The sequence below is a fragment of the Coregonus lavaretus genome (genome assembly GCF_964263955.1).
Source record: "Coregonus lavaretus genome assembly, contig: HAP1_SCAFFOLD_909, whole genome shotgun sequence".
In the NCBI taxonomy this organism is placed as follows: Eukaryota; Metazoa; Chordata; class Actinopteri; order Salmoniformes; family Salmonidae; genus Coregonus; species Coregonus lavaretus.
In genome coordinates this window covers 96,791-124,002 of record NW_028159427.1, presented here as the reverse complement: position 1 = coordinate 124,002, position 27,212 = coordinate 96,791, and the positions used below count along the sequence as shown (strand labels likewise).

Here is a 27,212-nt window from a genome sequence, read left to right as displayed (position 1 = left end):
CTCTCTCTCTCTCCTCTCTGTCTCTCTCTATCTATATCTCTATCTCTCTCCTCTATATCTCTCTCTCTCCTCTCTATCTCTCTATCTCTCTCCTCTCTATCTCTCTATCTCTCTCCTCTCTATCTCTCTCTCTCTCTCTCTCTCTCTCTCTCCTCTCTGTCTCTCTCTATCTATATCTCTATCTCTCTCCTCTATATCTCTCTCTCTCCTCTCTATCTCTCTATCTCTCTCCTCTCTATCTCTCTATCTCTCTCCTCTATATCTCTCTATCTCTCTCTCTCCTCTCTCTCTATCTCTCTATCTCTCTCTCCTCTCTCTCCTCTCTCTCTCTCTCTCTCTCTCTCTCTCTCTCTCTCTATCTCTCTCTATCTAGGCCCAAACCAGAGGCGTACCACATCAAGTTCAGTCTCTGGAAGAAGAGATCAATTCAGGGAACAACAGACATCGTTCCTGTCAAGAACGTCATCATACACCACAAGTAATTGATTTATTCAATTTATATAGTGATTTTCTAGATGATCAGTGTTTTTTTGTTAAACTGCTAATCCCCTTAAAGATGAGATCTGCATAAGGTGAATATTTATTTATTTATTTCACCTTTATTTAACCAGGTAAGCCAGTTGAGAACACGTTCTCATTTACAACTGCGACCTGGCCAAGATAAAGCAAGCAGTGCGATAAAAACAACACAGAGTTACATATGGGGTAAAAAACATAAAGTCAAAAATACAACAGAAAATATATATACAGTGTGTGCAAATGTAGCAAGTTATGGAGGTAAGGCAATAAATAGGCCATAGTGCAAAATAATTACAATTAGTATTAACACTGGAATGCTAGATGTGCAAGAGATGATGTGCAAATAGAGATACTGGGGTGCAAATGAGCAAAATAAATAACAATATGGGGATGAGGTAGTTGGGTGGGCTAATTTCAAATGGGCTGTGTACAGGTGCAGTGATCGGTAAGGTGCTCTGACAACTGATGCTTAAAGTTAGTGAGGGAGATAAGTGTCTCCAGCTTCAGAGATTTTTGCAGTTCGTTCCAGTCATTGGCAGCAGAGAACTGGAAGGAATGGCGGCCAAAGGAGGTGTTGGCTTTGTGGATGACCAGTGAGATATACCTGCTGGAGCGCATACTACGGATGGGTGTTGCTATGGTGACCAATGAGCTAAGATAAGGCGGGGATTTGCCTAGCAGTGATTTATAGATGACCTGGAGCCAGTGGGTTTGGCGACGAATATGTAGTGAGGACCAGCCAACAAGAGCGTACAGGTCACAGTGGTGGGTAGTATATGGGGCTTTGGTGACAAAACGGATGGCACTGTGATAGACTACATCCAATTTGCTGAGTAGAGTGTTGGAGGCTATTTTGTAAATTACATCGCTGAAGTCAAGGATCGGTAGGATAGTCAGTTTTACGAGGGCATGTTTGGCAGCATGAGTGAAGGAGGCTTTGTTGCGAAATTGGAAGCCGATTCTAGATTTAACTTTGGATTGGAGATGCTTAATGTGAGTCTGGAAGGAGAGTTTACAGTCTAACCAGACACCTAGGTATTTGTAGTTGTCCACATACTCTAGGTCAGACCCGTCGAGAGTAGTGATTCTAGTCGGGTGGGCAGGTGCCAGCAGCGTTCGATTGAAGAGCATGCATTTAGTTTTACTAGTGTTTAAGAGCAGTTGGAGGCTACGGAAGGAGTGTTGTATGGCATTGAAGCTCGTTTGGAGGTTTGTTAACACAGTGTCCAATGAAGGGCCAGATGTATACAAAATGGTGTCGTCTGCATAGAGGTGGATCTGAGAGTCACCAGCAGCAAGAGCGACATCATTGATATACACAGAGAAAAGAGTCTGCCCAAGAATTGAACCCTGTGGCACCCCCATAGAGACTGCCATAGGTCCAGACAACAGGCCCTCCGATTTGACACATTGAACTCTATCTGAGAAGTAGTTGGTGAACCAGGAGAGGCAGTCATTTGAGAAACCAAGGCTATTTAGTCTGCCAATAAGAATGCGGTGATTGACAGAGTCAAAAGCCTTGGCCAGGTCGATGAAGACGGCTGCACAGTACTGTCTTTTATCGATCGCGGTTATAATATCGTTTAGGACCTTGAGCGTAGCTGAGGTGCACCCATGACCAGCTCGGAAACCGGATTGCATAGTGGAGAAGGTACGGTGGGATTCGAAATGGTCGGTGATCTGTTTGTTAACTTGGCTTTCAAATACTTTCGAAAGGCAGGGCAGGATGGATATTTGTCTGTAACAGTTTGGATCTAGAGTGTCACCCCCTTTGAAGAGGGGGATGACTGCGGCAGCTTTCCAATCTCTGGGGATCTCAGACGTTACGAAAGAGAGGTTGAACAGGCTAGTAATAGTTTTTTTCTAATTGATCTAATTATATTCCATTCTCTTGTTTTTATCATGGACATATTCCACTAATATTATAATTAAGCTTTCATGTTTGTTTTTTACACTTGTTGCTTGCTTCTATCTGTGTCTGTAGGTTGAGATTCTTGTTCCGTTGTTCCCTTAGAATAGAGAAGACCATATACCCGTCACATCCCACATTATGTTAATGAAGTCCCCACGTGTGTAACTCAAATAATGTGTGTTTGGGTCTGGATTGGAAAGGTGGGAAACGCATCAAGGAGAGAATGAAGCCAATCAATCTTATCGTATAAGTTCTCTTCAGTTTATGAGCTATCACTCCTCATGCCGTGGAGAAAATAATACCAGCATTAAACTCTGATTCATAAAATAAATCCTTACTAGCTGTGACTCTGTCGATAGCTACTTTGAGGAAAATGTACTCGCTATGACTGATATGTGGTTGTCATAGCTATCTGAAGATGTACGCACTAACTGCAAGTCGCTCTGGATAAGAGCGTCTGCTAAATGACTACAATGTCATGACCGTCATATACTATATGTCCTACAAGAGGAAATCTCAGAACTTTCAACGCATCACATGACGCCTAAAGAAAACATATAGAAAAACACAGCAGGAAACAACCAATAGGACAGTCAGACAGATACCTATCCCACCCAGCCCTGCTTATAGAAAACAACCAGTCAGACCAATAGGACAGATACCTATCCCACCCAGCCCTGCTTAAAGAAAACAACCAGTCAGACCAATAGGACAGATACCTATCCCACCCAGCCCTGCTTAAAGAAAACAACCAGTCAGACCAATAGGACAGATACCTATCCCACCCAGCCCTGCTTAAAGAAAACAACCAGTCAGACCAATAGGACAGATACCTATCCCACCCAGCCCTGCTTAAAGAAAACAACCAGTCAGACCAATAGGACAGATACCTATCCCACCCAGCCCTGCTTAAAGAAAACAACCAGTCAGACCAATAGGACAGATACCTATCCCACCCAGCCCTGCTTAAAGAAAACAACCAGTCAGACCAATAGGACAGATACCTATCCCACCCAGCCCTGCTTAAAGAAAACAACCAGTCAGACCAATAGGACAGATACCTATCCCACCCAGTTCTTCCCATATGGGGTGTTGTTCATAATAGTAATAGCTCCTGGGATGAAACCACGGGGGGTTGGTGGCACCTTAATTGGGGAGGACGGGCTCGTGGTGATGGCTGGAGCGGATGGTTGGGAGGACGGGCTCGTGGTGATGGCTGGAGCGGAAGGAGTAGAACGGTTTCATTTAAATGTCTGATTTCTCTGACCTGATGGGAGGTCAAAGCAGGGGTGGAGTGAGCGGTCTGACCTGATGGGAGGTCAAAGCAGGGGTGGAGTGGGCGGTCTGACCTGATGGGAGGTCAAAGCAGGGGTGGAGTGGGCGGTCTGACCTGTTGGGAGGTCAAAGCAGGGGTGGAGTGGGCGGTCTGCCCTGATGGGAGGTCAAAGCAGGGGTGGAGTGGGCGGTCTGACCTGATGGGAGGTCAAAGCAGGGGTGGAGTGGGCGGTCTGACCTGATGGGAGGTCAAAGCAGGGGTGGAGATCTTGGCTGTGCTCTGTATCGCGTTCGTTCAGTAGGTGAGGAGGATCCAATCAATCCATTATAATAGTAGACCTATAGGCTACTCCAGTGACATGTAATAGCCTCTACACTATATTTGAATGCAAACCTTCAGAACATACACTGCAAAAACTTGAAAGAAAGAAAGGTTCTCACGGTTGAGCGAAATGATCCAATGTATCACCTGTGCACCAGTGTGCTCTGTAGAGGAAACAAGGATATGTAGCCTAGCAACATAGCAACGGTCTTGCAATGCAATTCCTCCCCTTCACACGAGGGCTGCCAAGAATATAGGGCCTTAATGTAATGTTAAATTCATTCATTCAGTAATGAGGGATTCAGAATGATCTCTCTATATTTTTTTAAAATCTCACAAAGGTAGTGCATTGGGTCTTTAACAGTCCTGTATTAGGGGACAGATACAGCAGTCTGCAGCACCAGCGCAGGCTAAAATATATTTTTGAACGACTCTTTTTACTGACTTGAGTCATGATTCGTTTATCTGAGTGACTCGTTCTTTTTAGTTGTTCGTTTGACCTGCTACAGAGAGGAAGAGAGAGGTCCAACTCGGCTGAAAATCTGTCTCCCTCCACCAGGTGGCTGTCTTCGTTGTTTTGCCCACAAAGCAAGGAGTTTTTGTATGAAGGTCAATGGAGTACCACAGTATGAGTCATAATACCCATAAAACCTAGTGGGTCAAACAGGGAAATGGTTCCAATCTTTTTTCCACAATTCATTTTTCCCATAAGGGGTTATTAGAAACACTCATGTTGGCTTACCCTGGTGTGACGTTTTGATAACCATGTAAATCTCTATGGACAAGGTATGACCCTAACTCCAATGAGAATGACATAGCGTTGATAGAGATGAAGAAACTGTCCCTAACCCCTACACCCTCTCTCTGACCCCTAACCCCTACACCCTCTCTCCCCCCCTAATCTCTGACCCCTAACCCCTATACCCTCTCTCCCCCCCTAATCTCTGACCCCTAACCCCTACACCCTCTCCCCCCCCCTAATCTCTGACCCCTAAACCCTACACTCTCTCTCCCCCCTAATCTCTGACCCCTAACCCCTACACCTTCTCTCCCCCCTAATCTCTGACCCCTGAACCCTACACTCTCTCTCCCCCCCTAATCTCTGACCCCTAACCCCTACACTCTCTCTCCCCCCCCTAATCTCTGACCCCTAACCCCTACACCCTCTCTCCCCCCCCTAATCTCTGACCCCTAACCCCTACACTCTCTCTCCCCCCCTAATCTCTGACCCCTAACCCCTACACCCTCTCTCACCCCCTAATCTCTGACCCCTAACCCCTACACTCTCTCTCCCCCCCTAATCTCTGACCCCTAACCCCTACACCCTCTCTTCCCCCCTAATCTCTGACCCCTAACCCCTACACCCCCCCTAATCTCTGACCCCTAACCCCTACACTCTCTCTCCCCCCCTAATCTCTGACCCCTAACCCCTACACCCTCTCTCCCCCCCTAATCTCTGACCCCTAACCCCTACACCCTCTCTCCCCCCCTAATCTCTGACCCCTAACCCATACACCCTCTCTCCCCCCCTAATCTCTGACCCCTAACCCCTACACCCCCCCCCAATCTCTGACCCCTAACCCCTACACCCCCCCTAATCTCTGACCCCTAACCCCTACACCCTCTCTCCCCCCCTAATCTCTGACCCCTAACCCCTACACCCTCTCTCCCCCCCTAATCTCTGACCCCTAACCACTACACCCTCTCTCCCCCCTAATCTCTGACCCCTAACCCCTACACCCTCTCTCCCCCCTAATCTCTGACCCCTAACCCCTACACCCTCTCCCCCCCCCCCTAATCTCTGACCCCTAACCCCTACACCCTCTCTCCCCCCCTAATCTCTGACCCCTAACCCCTACACCCTCTCTCCCCCCCTAATCTCTGACCCCTAACCCCTACACCCTCTCTCCCCCCCTAATCTCTGACCCCTAACCCCTACACTCTCTCTCCCCCCCTAATCTCTGACCCCTAACCCCTACACCCTCTCTTCCCCCCTAATCTCTGACCCCTAACCCCTACACCCCCCCTAATCTCTGACCCCTAACCCCTACACCCTCTCTCCCCCCCTAATCTCTGACCCCTAACCCCTACACCCTCTCTCCCCCCCTAATCTCTGACCCCTAACCCCTACACCCCCCCCCCAATCTATGACCCCTAACCCCTACACCCCCCCTAATCTCTGACCCCTAACCCCTACACCCTCTCTCCCCCCCTAATCTCTGACCCCTAACCCCTACACTCTCTCTCCCCCCCTAATCTCTGACCCCTAACCCCTACACCCTCTCTTCCCCCCTAATCTCTGACCCCTAACCCCTACACCCCCCCTAATCTCTGACCCCTAACCCCTACACCCTCTCTCCCCCCCTAATCTCTGACCCCTAACCCCTACACCCTCTCTCCCCCCCTAATCTCTGACCCCTAACCCCTACACCCCCCCCCAATCTATGACCCCTAACCCCTACACCCCCCCTAATCTCTGACCCCTAACCCCTACACCCTCTCTCCCCCCCTAATCTCTGACCCCTAACCCCTACACCCTCTCTCCCGCCCTAATCTCTGACCCCTAACCCCTACACCCTCTCTCCCCCCCTAATCTCTGACCCCTAACCCCTACACCCCCCCCCCAATCTCTGACCCCTAACCCCTACACCCCCCCTAATCTCTGACCCCTAACCCCTACACCCTCTCTCCCCCCCTAATCTCTGACCCCTAACCCCTACACCCTCTCTCCCGCCCTAATCTCTGACCCCTAACCCCTACACCCTCTCTCCCCCCCTAATCTCTGACCCCTAACCCCTACACCCTCTCTCCCCACTAATCTCTGACCCCTAACCCCTACACCCTCTCTCCCCCCCCCTAATCTCTGACCCCTAACCCCTACACCCTCTCTCCCCCCCCTAATCTCTGACCCCTAACCCCTACACCCTCTCTCCCCCCCTAATCTCTGACCCCTAACCCCTACACTCTCTCTCCCCCCCTAATCTCTGACCCCTAACCCCTACACCCTCTCTCCCCCCCTAATCTCTGACCCCTAACCCCTACACCCTCTCTCCCCCCCTAATCTCTGACCCCTAACCCCTACACCTTGGTTTTCCAACTGGCCCCCAAAGTTTTATTTTTATTTTTTATTGTTGGACATAAGACTGTAAAAACACGAGCAAATCAGCTCAAAGTGACTTTAATTTTGCAAATCAGTTCCAAAATATTCCCACAGATAATAGAGAGATGTATGTGATCGTATACAAATGTAAGCAAGGTTTGAAATGATTATGTTGATTTTGATTAGGTTTTACTCAAATATTATATCTGTTTGGGCTTCTTGCGGTCAATTTACAGTCTACAAATGATTTGTAATAATGTTCTGGCCCCCTGATAATTCACTCAAGAAAAAATCGTCCCCCTCTGAATCTAGTTGATGATCCCTGCCCTCGACCCTAACCCCTCCACCCTGACCCCTGACCCCTCCACCCTAACCCCTCCACCCTGACCCCTCCACCCTGACCCCTACACCCTAACCCCTCCACCCTGACCCCTACACCCTAACCCCTCCACCCTGACCCCTCCACCCTAACCCCTCCACCCTGACCCCTCCACCCTGACCCCTGACCCCTCCACCCTGACCCCTCCACCCTAACCCCTCCACCCTGACCCCTCCACCCTGACCCCTCCACCCTTACCCCTCCACCCTGACCCCTCCACCCTGACCCCTCCACCCTGACCCCTGACCCCTCCACCCTAACCCCTCCACCCTGACCCCTCCACCCTGACCCCTGACCCCTCCACCCTAACCCCTCCACCCTAACCCCTCCACCCTGACCCCTCCACCCTAACCCCTCGACCCTAACCCCTCCACCCTGACCCCTGACCCCTCCACCCTAACCCCTCCACCCTAACCCCTCCACCCTGACCCCTGACCCCTCCACCCTGACCCCTCCACCCTGACCCCTCCACCCTGACCCCTACACCCTAACCCCTCCACCCTGACCCCTCCACCCTAACCCCTCCACCCTGACCCCTCCACCCTGACCCCTGACCCCTACACCCTAACCCCTCCACCCTGACCCCTCCACCCTGACCCCTGACCCCTCCACCCTGACCCCTACACCCTAACCCCTCCACCCTGACCCCTGACCCCTCCACCCTGACCCCTACACCCTAACCCCTCCACCCTGACCCCTCCACCCTGACCCCTCCACCCTAACCCCTCCACCCTGACCCCTCCACCCTGACCCCTCGACCCTAACCCCTCCACCCTGACCCCTGACCCCTCCACCCTAACCCCTCCACCCTAACCCCTCCACCCTGACCCCTGACCCCTCCACCCTGACCCCTCCACCCTGACCCCTCCACCCTAACCCCTCCACCCTGACCCCTCCACCCTGACCCCTACACCCTAACCCCTCCACCCTGACCCCTCCACCCTAACCCCTCCACCCTGACCCCTGACCCCTCCACCCTAACCCCTCCACCCTGACCCCTCCACCCTAACCCCTCCACCCTGACCCCTCCACCCTAACCCCTCCACCCTGACCCCTCCACCCTGACCCCTCCACCCTGACCCCTACACCCTAACCCCTCCACCCTGACCCCTCCACCCTAACCCCTCCACCCTGACCCCTCCACCCTGACCCCTGACCCCTACACCCTAACCCCTCCACCCTGACCCCTCCATCCTGACCCCTACACCCTGACCCCTCCACCCTGACCCCTGACCCCTCCACCCTAACCCCTCCACCCTGACCCCTCCACCCTGACCCCTGACCCCTCCACCCTGACCCCTGACCCCTCCACCCTGACCCCTCCACCCTGACCCCTCGACCCTGACCCCTCCACCCTAACCCCTCCACCCTAACCCCTCCACCCTGACCCCTGACCCCTCCACCCTGACCCCTCCACCCTGACCCCTCCACCCTAACCCCTCCACCCTGACCCCTCCACCCTGACCCCTACACCCTAACCCCTCCACCCTGACCCCTCCACCCTAACCCCTCCACCCTGACCCCTCCACCCTGACCCCTCCACCCTGACCCCTCCACCCTAACCCCTCCACCCTGACCCCTCCACCCTAACCCCTCCACCCTGACCCCTCCACCCTGACCCCTCCACCCTGACCCCTACACCCTAACCCCTCCACCCTGACCCCTCCACCCTAACCCCTCCACCCTGACCCCTCCACCCTGACCCCTGACCCCTACACCCTAACCCCTCCACCCTGACCCCTCCATCCTGACCCCTACACCCTGACCCCTCCACCCTAACCCCTCCACCCTGACCCCTCCACCCTGACCCCTGACCCCTCCACCCTAACCCCTCCACCCTGACCCCTCCACCCTGACCCCTGACCCCTCCACCCTGACCCCTCCACCGTGACCCCTCCACCCTGACCCCTCGACCCTGACCCCTCCACCCTGACCCCTCCACCCTGACCCCTCCACCCTAACCCCTCCACCCTGACCCCTGACCCCTCCACCCTGACCCCTCCACCCTGACCCCTCCACCCTGACCCCTCCACCCTAACCCCTCCACCCTGACCCCTCCACCCTAACCCCTCCACCCTAACCCCTCCACCCTGACCCCTGACCCCTCCACCCTGACCCCTCCACCCTAACCCCTCCACCCTGACCCCTGACCCCTCCACCCTGACCCCTACACCCTAACCCCTCCACCCTGACCCCTCCACCCTGACCCCTACACCCTAACCCCTCCACCCTGACCCCTCCACCCTGACCCCTACACCCTAACCCCTCCACCCTGACCCCTCCACCCTGACCCCTCCACCCTGACCCCTGACCCCTCCAACCTAACCCCTCCACTCTGACCCCTCCACCCTGACCCCTCCACCCTGACCCCTCCACCCTGACCCCTCCACCCTCTATTTCTCCCCAGGTACAATGCGATAGAGATGGAGAAACTGTCCCTCTACCCTAACCCTGACCTCTGACCTCTAACCTCCTCTCTCTCTCTCTCTCTTCCCCCCCAGGTTCAATGCTAACACGTATGAGAATGATATAGCCCTGATAGAGATGCAGAAGCTCCCATTCAGGACCCAGTGTTTCGAAGACAACCCAGCAGTCAGTGCTGTGTGTGTTCCCTGGTCCATAAAACAGTTCAACCCTAACCATACCTGTAGCATATCGGGCTGGGGACGGATGAAAGGTAGGGGGGGTGTGTGTGTGTGGGGGGAGGGGGGGTAGTACACGTGTGCTAGCTGTGTTCTGACTTTATTCTGTGGGGTGTGTGTGATATCCAGATGGCACGTCGTCTGACGTGTTGCTATGGGCCAACGTCTCTCTGATCGCCAACTGCCAGGACTACTATGGACCACGCTACAAGGATGGCATGATGTGCGCAGGTAATCAACCAATCAGATCGTTTTTCCAACTTCAATTCCTCAGTTGGTACTTTAGATTCTAACAATGGTAAATTAACGAATGGATGGATTAAATTTGAACATTTTGAAATACATGTAATATTTTTTCAACAATGAGAAAATATCTCCCCTCTCTCTGACTATTCATACTGAATTAACAGTCTCTCTCTCTCTCACTCTCTCTGTCTCTCTCTGACTATTTCTACTGTGTTAACCCTCTCTCTCTATCTGACTATTTATACTGAATTAACCCTCTCTGACTATTTATACTGAATTAACCCTCTCTGACTATTTATACTGAATTAACCCTCTCTCTCTCTGACTATTTATACTGAATTAACCCTCTCTCTCTCTGACTATTTATACTGAATTAACCATCTCTCTCTCTGACTATTTATACTGAATTAACCATCTCTCTCTCTCTGACTATTTATACTGAATTAACCCTCTCACTCTCTGACTATTTATACTGAATTAACCCTCTCTCTCTGACTATTTATACTGAATTAACCCTCTCTCTCTCTGACTATTTATACTGAATTAACCATCTCTCTCTCTCTGACTATTTATACTGAATTAACCCTCTCTCTCTCTGACTATTTATACTGAATTAACCCTCTCTCTCTGACTATTTATACTGAATTAACCCTCTCTCTCTCTGACTATTTATACTGAATTAACCCTCTCTCTATCTGACTATTTATACTGAATTAACCCTCTCTCTATCTGACTATTTATACTGAATTAACCCTCTCTCTCTCTCTGACTATTTATACTGAATTAACCCTCTCTCTCTGACTATTTATACTGAATTAACCCACTCTCTCTCTGACTATTAATACTGAATTAACCCTCTCTCTCTCTGACTATTTATACTGAATTAACCCTCTCTCTCTCTGACTATTTATACTGAATTAACCCTCTCTCTCTCTGACTATTTATACTGAATTAACCCTCTCTCTATCTGACTATTTATACTGAATTAACCCTCTCTCTCTCTGACTATTTATACTGAATTAACCCTCTCTCTCTGACTATTTATACTGAATTAACCCTCTCTCTATCTGACTATTTATACTGAATTAACCCTCTCTCTCTGACTATTTATACTGAATTAACCCTCTCTCTCTCTGACTATTTATACTGAATTAACCCTCTCTCTCTGACTATTTATACTGAATTAACCCTCTCTCTCTCTGACTATTTATGCTGAATTAACCCTCTCTGACTATTTATACTGAATTAACCCTCTCTCTCTCTGACTATTTATGCTGAATTAACCCTCTCTGACTATTTATACTGAATTAACCCTCTCTCTCTGACTATTTATACTGAATTAACCCTCTCTCTCTCTCTGACTATTTATACTGAATTAACCCTCTCTCTCTGACTATTTATACTGAATTAACCCTCTCTCTATCTGACTATTTATACTGAATTAACCCTCTCTCTCTCTGACTATTTATACTGAATTAACCCTCTCTCTCTGACTATTTATACTGAATTAACCCTCTCTCTCTGACTATTTATACTGAATTAACCCTCTCTCTCTGACTATTTATACTGAATTAACCCTCTCTCTCTCTCTCTCTCTCTGACTATTTATGCTGAATTAACCCTCTCTGACAATTTATACTGAATTAACACTCTCTCTCTCTCTGACTATTTATACTGAATTAACCCTCTCTCTGTCTCTATCTGACTATTTATGCTGAATTAACTCTCTCTCTCTCTGACTATTTATACTGAATTAACCCTCTCTGACTATTTATGCTGAATTAACCCTCTCTCTCTCTGACTATTTATACTAAATTAACCCTCTCTCTCTCTGACTATTTATACTGAATTAACCCTCTCTCTCTCTGACTATTTATACTGAATTAACCCTCTCTGACTATTTATGCTGAATTAACCCTCTCTCTCTCTGACTATTTTTACTGAATTAACCCTCTCTCTCTCTGACTATTTATACTGAATTAACCCTCTCTCTCTGACTATTTATACTGTATTAACCCTCTCTCTCTGACTATTTATACTGAATTAACCCTCTCTCTCTCTCTCTGACTATTTATACTGAATTAACCCTCTCTCTATCTCTATTTATACTGAATTAACCCTCTCTCTCTCTGACTATTTATACTGAATTAACCCTCTCTCTCTCTGACTATTTATACTGAATTAACCCTCTCTCTCTCTGACTATTTATACTGAATTAACCCTCTCTCTCTGACTATTTATACTGAATTAACCCTCTCTCTCTCTGACTATTTATACTGAATTAACCCTCTCTCTCTCTGACTATTTATACTGAATTAACCATCTCTCTCTCTGACTATTTATACTGAATTAACCCTCTCTCTCTGACTATTTATACTGAATTAACCCTCTCTCTCTCTGACTATTTATACTGAATTAACCCTCTCTCTCTCTGACTATTTATACTGAATTAACCCTCTCTCTCTCTCTGACTATTTATACTGAATTAACCCTCTCTCTCTCTGACTATTTATACTGAATTAACCCTCTCTCTCTGACTATTTATACTGAATTAACCCTCTCTCTCTCTGACTATTTATACTGAATTAACCCTCTCTCTCTCTCTGACTATTTATACTGAATTAACCCTCTCTCTCTCTGACTATTTATACTGAATTAACCCTCTCTCTCTCTGACTATTTATACTGAATTAACCATCTCTCTCTCTGACTATTTATACTGAATTAACCCTCTCTCTCTCTCTGACTATTTATACTGAATTAACCCTCTCACTCTCTGACTATTTATACTGAATTAACCCTCTCTCTCTGACTATTTATACTGAATTAACCCTCTCTCTCTCTGACTATTTATACTGAATTAACCATCTCTCTCTCTCTGACTATTTATACTGAATTAACCCTCTCTCTCTCTGACTATTTATACTGAATTAACCCTCTCTCTCTGACTATTTATACTGAATTAACCCTCTCTCTCTCTGACTATTTATACTGAATTAACCCTCTCTCTATCTGACTATTTATACTGAATTAACCCTCTCTCTATCTGACTATTTATACTGAATTAACCCTCTCTCTCTCTCTGACTATTTATACTGAATTAACCCTCTCTCTCTGACTATTTATACTGAATTAACCCACTCTCTCTCTGACTATTAATACTGAATTAACCCTCTCTCTCTCTGACTATTTATACTGAATTAACCCTCTCTCTCTCTGACTATTTATACTGAATTAACCCTCTCTCTCTCTGACTATTTATACTGAATTAACCCTCTCTCTATCTGACTATTTATACTGAATTAACCCTCTCTCTCTCTGACTATTTATACTGAATTAACCCTCTCTCTCTGACTATTTATACTGAATTAACCCTCTCTCTATCTGACTATTTATACTGAATTAACCCTCTCTCTCTGACTATTTATACTGAATTAACCCTCTCTCTCTCTGACTATTTATACTGAATTAACCCTCTCTCTCTGACTATTTATACTGAATTAACCCTCTCTCTCTCTGACTATTTATGCTGAATTAACCCTCTCTGACTATTTATACTGAATTAACCCTCTCTCTCTCTGACTATTTATGCTGAATTAACCCTCTCTGACTATTTATACTGAATTAACCCTCTCTCTCTGACTATTTATACTGAATTAACCCTCTCTCTCTCTCTGACTATTTATACTGAATTAACCCTCTCTCTCTGACTATTTATACTGAATTAACCCTCTCTCTATCTGACTATTTATACTGAATTAACCCTCTCTCTCTCTGACTATTTATACTGAATTAACCCTCTCTCTCTGACTATTTATACTGAATTAACCCTCTCTCTCTGACTATTTATACTGAATTAACCCTCTCTCTCTGACTATTTATACTGAATTAACCCTCTCTCTCTCTCTCTCTCTCTGACTATTTATGCTGAATTAACCCTCTCTGACAATTTATACTGAATTAACACTCTCTCTCTCTCTGACTATTTATACTGAATTAACCCTCTCTCTGTCTCTATCTGACTATTTATGCTGAATTAACTCTCTCTCTCTCTGACTATTTATACTGAATTAACCCTCTCTGACTATTTATGCTGAATTAACCCTCTCTCTCTCTGACTATTTATACTAAATTAACCCTCTCTCTCTCTGACTATTTATACTGAATTAACCCTCTCTCTCTCTGACTATTTATACTGAATTAACCCTCTCTGACTATTTATGCTGAATTAACCCTCTCTCTCTCTGACTATTTTTACTGAATTAACCCTCTCTCTCTCTGACTATTTATACTGAATTAACCCTCTCTCTCTGACTATTTATACTGTATTAACCCTCTCTCTCTGACTATTTATACTGAATTAACCCTCTCTCTCTCTCTCTGACTATTTATACTGAATTAACCCTCTCTCTATCTCTATTTATACTGAATTAACCCTCTCTCTCTCTGACTATTTATACTGAATTAACCCCTTTCTCTCTCTGACTATTTATACTGAATTAACCATCGCTCTCTCTGACGATTTATACAGAATTAACCCTCTCTCTCTCTGACTATTTATACTGAATTAACCATCGCTCTCTCTGACGATTTATACAGAATTAACCCTCTCTCTCTCTCTGACGATTTATACAGAATTAACCCTCTCTCTCTCTGACTATTTATACTGTATTAACCCTCTCTCTCTCTCTGACTATTTATACTGAATTAACCCTCTCTCTCTGACTATTTATACTGAATTAACCATCTCTCTCTCTGACTATTTATACTGAATTAACCCTCTCTCTATCTGACTATTTATACTGAATTAACCCTCTCTCTCTCTGACTATTTATACTGAATTAACCCTCTCTCTCTGACTATTTATACTGAATTAACCCTCTCTCTCTCTCTGACTATTTATACTGAATTAACCATCTCTCTCTCTCTGACTATTTATACTGAATTAACCCTCTCTCTCTCTGACTATTTATACTGAATTAACCCTCTCTCTCTCTCTGACTATTTATACTGAATTAACCCTCTCTCTCTCTGACTATTTATACTGAATTAACCCTCTCTCTCTCTGACTATTTATACTGAATTAACCCTCTCTCTCTCTATCTGACTATTTATACTGTATTAACCCTCTCTCTCTCTCTGACTATTTATACTGAATTAACCCTCTCTCTCTGACTATTTATAGTGAATTAACCCTCTCTCTCTCTATCTGACTATTTATACTGAATTAACCCTCTCTCTCTCTCTGACTATTTATACTGAATTAACCCTCTCTCTCTGACTATTTATACTGAATTAACCATCTCTCTCTCTGACTATTTATACTGAATTAACCCTCTCTCTATCTGACTATTTATACTGAATTAACCCTCTCTGACTATTTATACTGAATTAACCCTCTCTCTCTGACTATTTATACTGAATTAACCCTCTCTCTCTCTGACTATTTATACTGAATTAACCCTCTCTCTCTCTCTGACTATTTATACTGAATTAACCCTCTCTCTCTCTCTGACTATTTATACTGAATTAACCCTCTCTCTCTGACTATTTATACTGAATTAACCATCTCTCTCTCTGACTATTTATACTGAATTAACCCTCTCTCTATCTGACTATTTATACTGAATTAACCCTCTCTCTCTCTGACTATTTATACTGAATTAACCCTCTCTCTCTCTGACTATTTATACTGAATTAACCCTCTCTGACTATTTATACTGAATTAACCCTCTCTCTCTGACTATTTATACTGTATTAACCCTCTCTCTCTCTGACTATTTATACTGAATTAACCCTCTCTCTCTCTGACTATTTATATTGAATTAACCCTCTCTCTCTGACTATTTATACCAAATTAACCCTCTCTCTCTCTGACTATTTATACTGAATTAACCCTCTCTCTCTGACTATTTATACTGAATTAACCCTCTCTCTCTCTGACTATTTATACTGAATTAACCATCTCTCTCTCTGACTATTTATACTGAATTAACCCTCTCTCTCTGACTATTTATACTGAATTAACCCTCTCTCTCTCTGACTATTTATACTGAATTAACCCTCTCTCTCTCTGACTATTTATACTGAATTAACCCTCTCTCTCTCTCTGACTATTTATACTGAATGAACCCTCTCTCTCTCTGACTATTTATACTGAATTAACCCTCTCTCTCTGACTATTTATACTGAATTAACCCTCTCTCTCTCTGACTATTTATACTGAATTAACCCTCTCTCTCTCTCTGACTATTTATACTGAATTAACCCTCTCTCTCTCTGACTATTTATACTGAATTAACCCTCTCTCTCTCTGACTATTTATACTGAATTAACCATCTCTCTCTCTGACTATTTATACTGAATTAACCATCTCTCTCTCTCTGACTATTTATACTGAATTAACCCTCTCACTCTCTGACTATTTATACTGAATTAACCCTCTCTCTCTCTCTGACTATTTATACTGAATTAACCCTCTCTCTCTGACTATTTATACTGAATTAACCATCTCTCTCTCTCTGACTATTAATACTGAATTAACCCTCTCTCTCTGACTATTTATACTGAATTAACCCACTCTCTCTCTGACTATTAATACTGAATTAACCCTCTCTCTCTCTGACTATTTATACTGAATTAACCATCTCTCTCTCTCTGACTATTAATACTGAATTAACCCTCTCTCTCTGACTATTTATACTGAATTAACCCACTCTCTCTCTGACTATTAATACTGAATTAACCCTCTCTCTCTCTGACTATTTATACTGAATTAACCCTCTCTCTCTCTGACTATTTATACTGAATTAACCCTCTCTCTCTCTGACTATTTATACTGAATTAACCCTCTCTCTATCTGACTATTTATACTGAATTAACCCTCTCTCTCTCTGACTATTTATACTGAATTAACCCTCTCTCTCTGACTATTTATACTGAATTAACCCTCTCTCTATCTGACTATTTATACTGAATTAACCCTCTCTCTCTGACTATTTATACTGAATTAACCCTCTCTCTCTCTGACTATTTATACTGAATTAACCCTCTCTCTCTGACTATTTATACTGAATTAACCCTCTCTCTCTCTGACTATTTATGCTGAATTAACCCTCTCTGACTATTTATACTGAATTAACCCTCTCTCTCTCTGACTATTTATGCTGAATTAACCCTCTCTGACTATTTATACTGAATTAACCCTCTCTCTCTGACTATTTATACTGAATTAACCCTCTCTCTCTCTCTGACTATTTATACTGAATTAACCCTCTCTCTCTGACTATTTATACTGAATTAACCCTCTCTCTATCTGACTATTTATACTGAATTAACCCTCTCTCTCTCTGACTATTTATACTGAATTAACCCTCTCTCTCTGACTATTTATACTGAATTAACCCTCTCTCTCTGACTATTTATACTGAATTAACCCTCTCTCTCTGACTATTTATACTGAATTAACCCTCTCTCTCTCTCTCTCTCTCTCTGACTATTTATGCTGAATTAACCCTCTCTGACAATTTATACTGAATTAACACTCTCTCTCTCTCTGACTATTTATACTGAATTAACCCTCTCTCTGTCTCTATCTGACTATTTATGCTGAATTAACTCTCTCTCTCTCTGACTATTTATACTGAATTAACCCTCTCTGACTATTTATGCTGAATTAACCCTCTCTCTCTCTGACTATTTATACTAAATTAACCCTCTCTCTCTCTGACTATTTATACTGAATTAACCCTCTCTCTCTCTGACTATTTATACTGAATTAACCCTCTCTGACTATTTATGCTGAATTAACCCTCTCTCTCTCTGACTATTTTTATTGAATTAACCCTCTCTCTCTCTGACTATTTATACTGAATTAACCCTCTCTCTCTGACTATTTATACTGTATTAACCCTCTCTCTCTGACTATTTATACTGAATTAACCCTCTCTCTCTCTCTCTGACTATTTATACTGAATTAACCCTCTCTCTATCTCTATTTATACTGAATTAACCCTCTCTCTCTCTGACTATATATACTGAATTAACCCTCTCTCTCTCTGACTATTTATACTGAATTAACCCTCTCTCTCTCTGACTATTTATACTGAATTAACCCTCTCTCTCTGACTATTTATACTGAATTAACCCTCTCTCTCTCTGACTATTTATACTGAATTAACCCTCTCTCTCTCTGACTATTTATACTGAATTAACCCTCTCTCTCTCTCTGACTATTTATACTGAATTAACCCTCTCTCTCTCTGACTATTTATACTGAATTAACCCTCTCTCTCTCTGACTATTTATACTGAATTAACCATCTCTCTCTCTGACTATTTATACTGAATTAACCCTCTCTCTCTCTCTGACTATTTATACTGAATTAACCCTCTCACTCTCTGACTATTTATACTGAATTAACCCTCTCTCTCTGACTATTTATACTGAATTAACCCTCTCTCTCTCTGACTATTTATACTGAATTAACCATCTCTCTCTCTCTGACTATTTATACTGAATTAACCCTCTCTCTCTCTGACTATTTATACTGAATTAACCCTCTCTCTCTGACTATTTATACTGAATTAACCCTCTCTCTCTCTGACTATTTATACTGAATTAACCCTCTCTCTATCTGACTATTTATACTGAATTAACCCTCTCTCTATCTGACTATTTATACTGAATTAACCCTCTCTCTCTCTCTGACTATTTATACTGAATTAACCCTCTCTCTCTGACTATTTATACTGAATTAACCCACTCTCTCTCTGACTATTAATACTGAATTAACCCTCTCTCTCTCTGACTATTTATACTGAATTAACCCTCTCTCTCTCTGACTATTTATACTGAATTAACCCTCTCTCTCTCTGACTATTTATACTGAATTAACCCTCTCTCTATCTGACTATTTATACTGAATTAACCCTCTCTCTCTCTGACTATTTATACTGAATTAACCCTCTCTCTCTGACTATTTATACTGAATTAACCCTCTCTCTATCTGACTATTTATACTGAATTAACCCTCTCTCTCTGACTATTTATACTGAATTAACCCTCTCTCTCTCTGACTATTTATACTGAATTAACCCTCTCTCTCTGACTATTTATACTGAATTAACCCTCTCTCTCTCTGACTATTTATGCTGAATTAACCCTCTCTGACTATTTATACTGAATTAACCCTCTCTCTCTCTGACTATTTATGCTGAATTAACCCTCTCTGACTATTTATACTGAATTAACCCTCTCTCTCTGACTATTTATACTGAATTAACCCTCTCTCTCTCTCTGACTATTTATACTGAATTAACCCTCTCTCTCTGACTATTTATACTGAATTAACCCTCTCTCTATCTGACTATTTATACTGAATTAACCCTCTCTCTCTCTGACTATTTATACTGAATTAACCCTCTCTCTCTGACTATTTATACTGAATTAACCCTCTCTCTCTGACTATTTATACTGAATTAACCCTCTCTCTCTGACTATTTATACTGAATTAACCCTCTCTCTCTCTCTCTCTCTCTGACTATTTATGCTGAATTAACCCTCTCTGACAATTTATACTGAATTAACACTCTCTCTCTCTCTGACTATTTATACTGAATTAACCCTCTCTCTGTCTCTATCTGACTATTTATGCTGAATTAACTCTCTCTCTCTCTGACTATTTATACTGAATTAACCCTCTCTGACTATTTATGCTGAATTAACCCTCTCTCTCTCTGACTATTTATACTAAATTAACCCTCTCTCTCTCTGACTATTTATACTGAATTAACCCTCTCTCTCTCTGACTATTTATACTGAATTAACCCTCTCTGACTATTTATGCTGAATTAACCCTCTCTCTCTCTGACTATTTTTACTGAATTAACCCTCTCTCTCTCTGACTATTTATACTGAATTAACCCTCTCTCTCTGACTATTTATACTGTATTAACCCTCTCTCTCTGACTATTTATACTGAATTAACCCTCTCTCTCTCTCTCTGACTATTTATACTGAATTAACCCTCTCTCTATCTCTATTTATACTGAATTAACCCTCTCTCTCTCTGACTATTTATACTGAATTAACCCCTTTCTCTCTCTGACTATTTATACTGAATTAACCATCGCTCTCTCTGACGATTTATACAGAATTAACCCTCTCTCTCTCTGACTATTTATACTGAATTAACCATCGCTCTCTCTGACGATTTATACAGAATTAACCCTCTCTCTCTCTCTGACGATTTATACAGAATTAACCCTCTCTCTCTCTGACTATTTATACTGTATTAACCCTCTCTCTCTCTCTGACTATTTATACTGAATTAACCCTCTCTCTCTGACTATTTATACTGAATTAACCATCTCTCTCTCTGACTATTTATACTGAATTAACCCTCTCTCTATCTGACTATTTATACTGAATTAACCCTCTCTCTCTCTGACTATTTATACTGAATTAACCCTCTCTCTCTGACTATTTATACTGAATTAACCCTCTCTCTCTCTCTGACTATTTATACTGAATTAACCATCTCTCTCTCTCTGACTATTTATACTGAATTAACCCTCTCTCTCTCTGACTATTTATACTGAATTAACCCTCTCTCTCTCTCTGACTATTTATACTGAATTAACCCTCTCTCTCTCTGACTATTTATACTGAATTAACCCTCTCTCTCTCTGACTATTTATACTGAATTAACCCTCTCTCTCTCTATCTGACTATTTATACTGTATTAACCCTCTCTCTCTCTCTGACTATTTATACTGAATTAACCCTCTCTCTCTGACTATTTATAGTGAATTAACCCTCTCTCTCTCTATCTGACTATTTATACTGAATTAACCCTCTCTCTCTCTCTGACTATTTATACTGAATTAACCCTCTCTCTCTGACTATTTATACTGAATTAACCATCTCTCTCTCTGACTATTTATACTGAATTAACCCTCTCTCTATCTGACTATTTATACTGAATTAACCCTCTCTGACTATTTATACTGAATTAACCCTCTCTCTCTGACTATTTATACTGAATTAACCCTCTCTCTCTCTGACTATTTATACTGAATTAACCCTCTCTCTCTCTCTGACTATTTATACTGAATTAACCCTCTCTCTCTCTCTGACTATTTATACTGAATTAACCCTCTCTCTCTGACTATTTATACTGAATTAACCATCTCTCTCTCTGACTATTTATACTGAATTAACCCTCTCTCTATCTGACTATTTATACTGAATTAACCCTCTCTCTCTCTGACTATTTATACTGAATTAACCCTCTCTCTCTCTGACTATTTATACTGAATTAACCCTCTCTGACTATTTATACTGAATTAACCCTCTCTCTCTGACTATTTATACTGTATTAACCCTCTCTCTCTCTGACTATTTATACTGAATTAACCCTCTCTCTCTCTGACTATTTATATTGAATTAACCCTCTCTCTCTGACTATTTATACCAAATTAACCCTCTCTCTCTCTGACTATTTATACTGAATTAACCCTCTCTCTCTGACTATTTATACTGAATTAACCCTCTCTCTCTCTGACTATTTATACTGAATTAACCATCTCTCTCTCTGACTATTTATACTGAATTAACCCTCTCTCTCTGACTATTTATACTGAATTAACCCTCTCTCTCTCTGACTATTTATACTGAATTAACCCTCTCTCTCTCTGACTATTTATACTGAATTAACCCTCTCTCTCTCTCTGACTATTTATACTGAATGAACCCTCTCTCTCTCTGACTATTTATACTGAATTAACCCTCTCTCTCTGACTATTTATACTGAATTAACCCTCTCTCTCTCTGACTATTTATACTGAATTAACCCTCTCTCTCTCTCTGACTATTTATACTGAATTAACCCTCTCTCTCTCTGACTATTTATACTGAATTAACCCTCTCTCTCTCTGACTATTTATACTGAATTAACCATCTCTCTCTCTGACTATTTATACTGAATTAACCATCTCTCTCTCTCTGACTATTTATACTGAATTAACCCTCTCACTCTCTGACTATTTATACTGAATTAACCCTCTCTCTCTCTCTGACTATTTATACTGAATTAACCCTCTCTCTCTGACTATTTATACTGAATTAACCATCTCTCTCTCTCTGACTATTAATACTGAATTAACCCTCTCTCTCTGACTATTTATACTGAATTAACCCACTCTCTCTCTGACTATTAATACTGAATTAACCCTCTCTCTCTCTGACTATTTATACTGAATTAACCATCTCTCTCTCTCTGACTATTAATACTGAATTAACCCTCTCTCTCTGACTATTTATACTGAATTAACCCACTCTCTCTCTGACTATTAATACTGAATTAACCCTCTCTCTCTCTGACTATTTATACTGAATTAACCCTCTCTCTCTCTGACTATTTATACTGAATTAACCCTCTCTCTCTCTGACTATTTATACTGAATTAACCCTCTCTCTATCTGACTATTTATACTGAATTAACCCTCTCTCTCTCTGACTATTTATACTGAATTAACCCTCTCTCTCTGACTATTTATACTGAATTAACCCTCTCTCTATCTGACTATTTATACTGAATTAACCCTCTCTCTCTGACTATTTATACTGAATTAACCCTCTCTCTCTCTGACTATTTATACTGAATTAACCCTCTCTCTCTGACTATTTATACTGAATTAACCCTCTCTCTCTCTGACTATTTATGCTGAATTAACCCTCTCTGACTATTTATACTGAATTAACCCTCTCTCTCTCTGACTATTTATGCTGAATTAACCCTCTCTGACTATTTATACTGAATTAACCCTCTCTCTCTGACTATTTATACTGAATTAACCCTCTCTCTCTCTCTGACTATTTATACTGAATTAACCCTCTCTCTCTGACTATTTATACTGAATTAACCCTCTCTCTATCTGACTATTTATACTGAATTAACCCTCTCTCTCTCTGACTATTTATACTGAATTAACCCTCTCTCTCTGACTATTTATACTGAATTAACCCTCTCTCTCTGACTATTTATACTGAATTAACCCTCTCTCTCTGACTATTTATACTGAATTAACCCTCTCTCTCTCTCTCTCTCTCTGACTATTTATGCTGAATTAACCCTCTCTGACAATTTATACTGAATTAACACTCTCTCTCTCTCTGACTATTTATACTGAATTAACCCTCTCTCTGTCTCTATCTGACTATTTATGCTGAATTAACTCTCTCTCTCTCTGACTATTTATACTGAATTAACCCTCTCTGACTATTTATGCTGAATTAACCCTCTCTCTCTCTGACTATTTATACTAAATTAACCCTCTCTCTCTCTGACTATTTATACTGAATTAACCCTCTCTCTCTCTGACTATTTATACTGAATTAACCCTCTCTGACTATTTATGCTGAATTAACCCTCTCTCTCTCTGACTATTTTTATTGAATTAACCCTCTCTCTCTCTGACTATTTATACTGAATTAACCCTCTCTCTCTGACTATTTATACTGTATTAACCCTCTCTCTCTGACTATTTATACTGAATTAACCCTCTCTCTCTCTCTCTGACTATTTATACTGAATTAACCCTCTCTCTATCTCTATTTATACTGAATTAACCCTCTCTCTCTCTGACTATATATACTGAATTAACCCTCTCTCTCTCTGACTATTTATACTGAATTAACCCTCTCTCTCTCTGACTATTTATACTGAATTAACCCTCTCTCTCTGACTATTTATACTGAATTAACCCTCTCTCTCTCTGACTATTTATACTGAATTAACCCTCTCTCTCTCTGACTATTTATACTGAATTAACCATCTCTCTCTCTGACTATTTATACTGAATTAACCCTCTCTCTCTGACTATTTATACTGAATTAACCCTCTCTCTCTCTGACTATTTATACTGAATTAACCCTCTCTCTCTCTCTGACTATTTATACTGAATTAACCCTCTCTCTCTCTGACTATTTATACTGAATTAACCCTCTCTCTCTCTGACTATTTATACTGAATTAACCATCTCTCTCTCTGACTATTTATACTGAATTAACCCTCTCTCTCTCTCTGACTATTTATACTGAATTAACCCTCTCACTCTCTGACTATTTATACTGAATTAACCCTCTCTCTCTGACTATTTATACTGAATTAACCCTCTCTCTCTCTGACTATTTATACTGAATTAACCATCTCTCTCTCTCTGACTATTTATACTGAATTAACCCTCTCTCTCTCTGACTATTTATACTGAATTAACCCTCTCTCTCTGACTATTTATACTGAATTAACCCTCTCTCTCTCTGACTATTTATACTGAATTAACCCTCTCTCTATCTGACTATTTATACTGAATTAACCCTCTCTCTATCTGACTATTTATACTGAATTAACCCTCTCTCTCTCTCTGACTATTTATACTGAATTAACCCTCTCTCTCTGACTATTTATACTGAATTAACCCACTCTCTCTCTGACTATTAATACTGAATTAACCCTCTCTCTCTCTGACTATTTATACTGAATTAACCCTCTCTCTCTCTGACTATTTATACTGAATTAACCCTCTCTCTCTCTGACTATTTATACTGAATTAACCCTCTCTCTATCTGACTATTTATACTGAATTAACCCTCTCTCTCTCTGACTATTTATACTGAATTAACCCTCTCTCTCTGACTATTTATACTGAATTAACCCTCTCTCTATCTGACTATTTATACTGAATTTACCCTCTCTCTCTCTGACTATTTATACTGAATTAACCCTCTCTCTCTGACTATTTATACTGAATTAACCCTCTCTCTCTCTGACTATTTATGCTGAATTAACCCTCTCTGACTATTTATACTGAATTAACCCTCTCTCTCTCTGACTATTTATGCTGAATTAACCCTCTCTGACTATTTATACTGAATTAACCCTCTCTCTCTGACTATTTATACTGAATTAACCCTCTCTCTCTCTCTGACTATTTATACTGAATTAACCCTCTCTCTCTGACTATTTATACTGAATTAACCCTCTCTCTATCTGACTATTTATACTGAATTAACCCTCTCTCTCTCTGACTATTTATACTGAATTAACCCTCTCTCTCTGACTATTTATACTGAATTAACCCTCTCTCTCTGACTATTTATACTGAATTAACCCTCTCTCTCTGACTATTTATACTGAATTAACCCTCTCTCTCTCTCTCTCTCTCTGACTATTTATGCTGAATTAACCCTCTCTGACAATTTATACTGAATTAACACTCTCTCTCTCTCTGACTATTTATACTGAATTAACCCTCTCTCTGTCTCTATCTGACTATTTATGCTGAATTAACTCTCTCTCTCTCTGACTATTTATACTGAATTAACCCTCTCTGACTATTTATGCTGAATTAACCCTCTCTCTCTCTGACTATTTATACTAAATTAACCCTCTCTCTCTCTGACTATTTATACTGAATTAACCCTCTCTCTCTCTGACTATTTATACTGAATTAACCCTCTCTGACTATTTATGCTGAATTAACCCTCTCTCTCTCTGACTATTTTTACTGAATTAACCCTCTCTCTCTCTGACTATTTATACTGAATTAACCCTCTCTCTCTGACTATTTATACTGTATTAACCCTCTCTCTCTGACTATTTATACTGAATTAACCCTCTCTCTCTCTCTCTGACTATTTATACTGAATTAACCCTCTCTCTATCTCTATTTATACTGAATTAACCCTCTCTCTCTCTGACTATTTATACTGAATTAACCCCTTTCTCTCTCTGACTATTTATACTGAATTAACCATCGCTCTCTCTGACGATTTATACAGAATTAACCCTCTCTCTCTCTGACTATTTATACTGAATTAACCATCGCTCTCTCTGACGATTTATACAGAATTAACCCTCTCTCTCTCTCTGACGATTTATACAGAATTAACCCTCTCTCTCTCTGACTATTTATACTGTATTAACCCTCTCTCTCTCTCTGACTATTTATACTGAATTAACCCTCTCTCTCTGACTATTTATACTGAATTAACCATCTCTCTCTCTGACTATTTATACTGAATTAACCCTCTCTCTATCTGACTATTTATACTGAATTAACCCTCTCTCTCTCTGACTATTTATACTGAATTAACCCTCTCTCTCTCTCTGACTATTTATACTGAATTAACCCTCTCTCTCTCTCTGACTATTTATACTGAATTAACCATCTCTCTCTCTCTGACTATTTATACTGAATTAACCCTCTCTCTCTCTGACTATTTATACTGAATTAACCCTCTCTCTCTCTCTGACTATTTATACTGAATTAACCCTCTCTCTCTCTCTGACTATTTATACTGAATTAACCCTCTCTCTCTCTGACTATTTATACTGAATTAACCCTCTCTCTCTCTGACTATTTATACTGAATTAACCCTCTCTCTCTCTATCTGACTATTTATACTGTATTAACCCTCTCTCTCTCTCTGACTATTTATAGTGAATTAACCCTCTCTCTCTCTATCTGACTATTTATACTGAATTAACCCTCTCTCTCTCTCTGACTATTTATACTGAATTAACCCTCTCTCTCTGACTATTTATACTGAATTAACCATCTCTCTCTCTGACTATTTATACTGAATTAACCCTCTCTCTATCTGACTATTTATACTGAATTAACCCTCTCTCTCTCTCTGACTATTTATACTGAATTAACCCTCTCTCTCTCTCTGACTATTTATACTGAATTAACCCTCTCTCTCTGACTATTTATACTGAATTAACCATCTCTCTCTCTGACTATTTATACT

The 27,212-nt window shown here is 41.8% G+C and overlaps 1 protein-coding gene across 1 annotated transcript in view; it reads left to right on the top strand.

Moving 5' to 3' along the window:
• The window catches only part of LOC311122864 (complement factor I-like), a 75,734-nt gene that overhangs the window by 34,760 nt on the left and 13,762 nt on the right, over positions 1-27,212 (top strand). Inside the window, exons 12-14 of the mRNA XM_084197179.1 lie at positions 374-478; positions 10,009-10,184; positions 10,279-10,380. Of these exons, the coding sequence (XP_084053305.1) occupies positions 374-478; positions 10,009-10,184; positions 10,279-10,380 (383 nt within the window). The remainder of the gene's footprint in view (positions 1-373; positions 479-10,008; positions 10,185-10,278; positions 10,381-27,212) is intronic.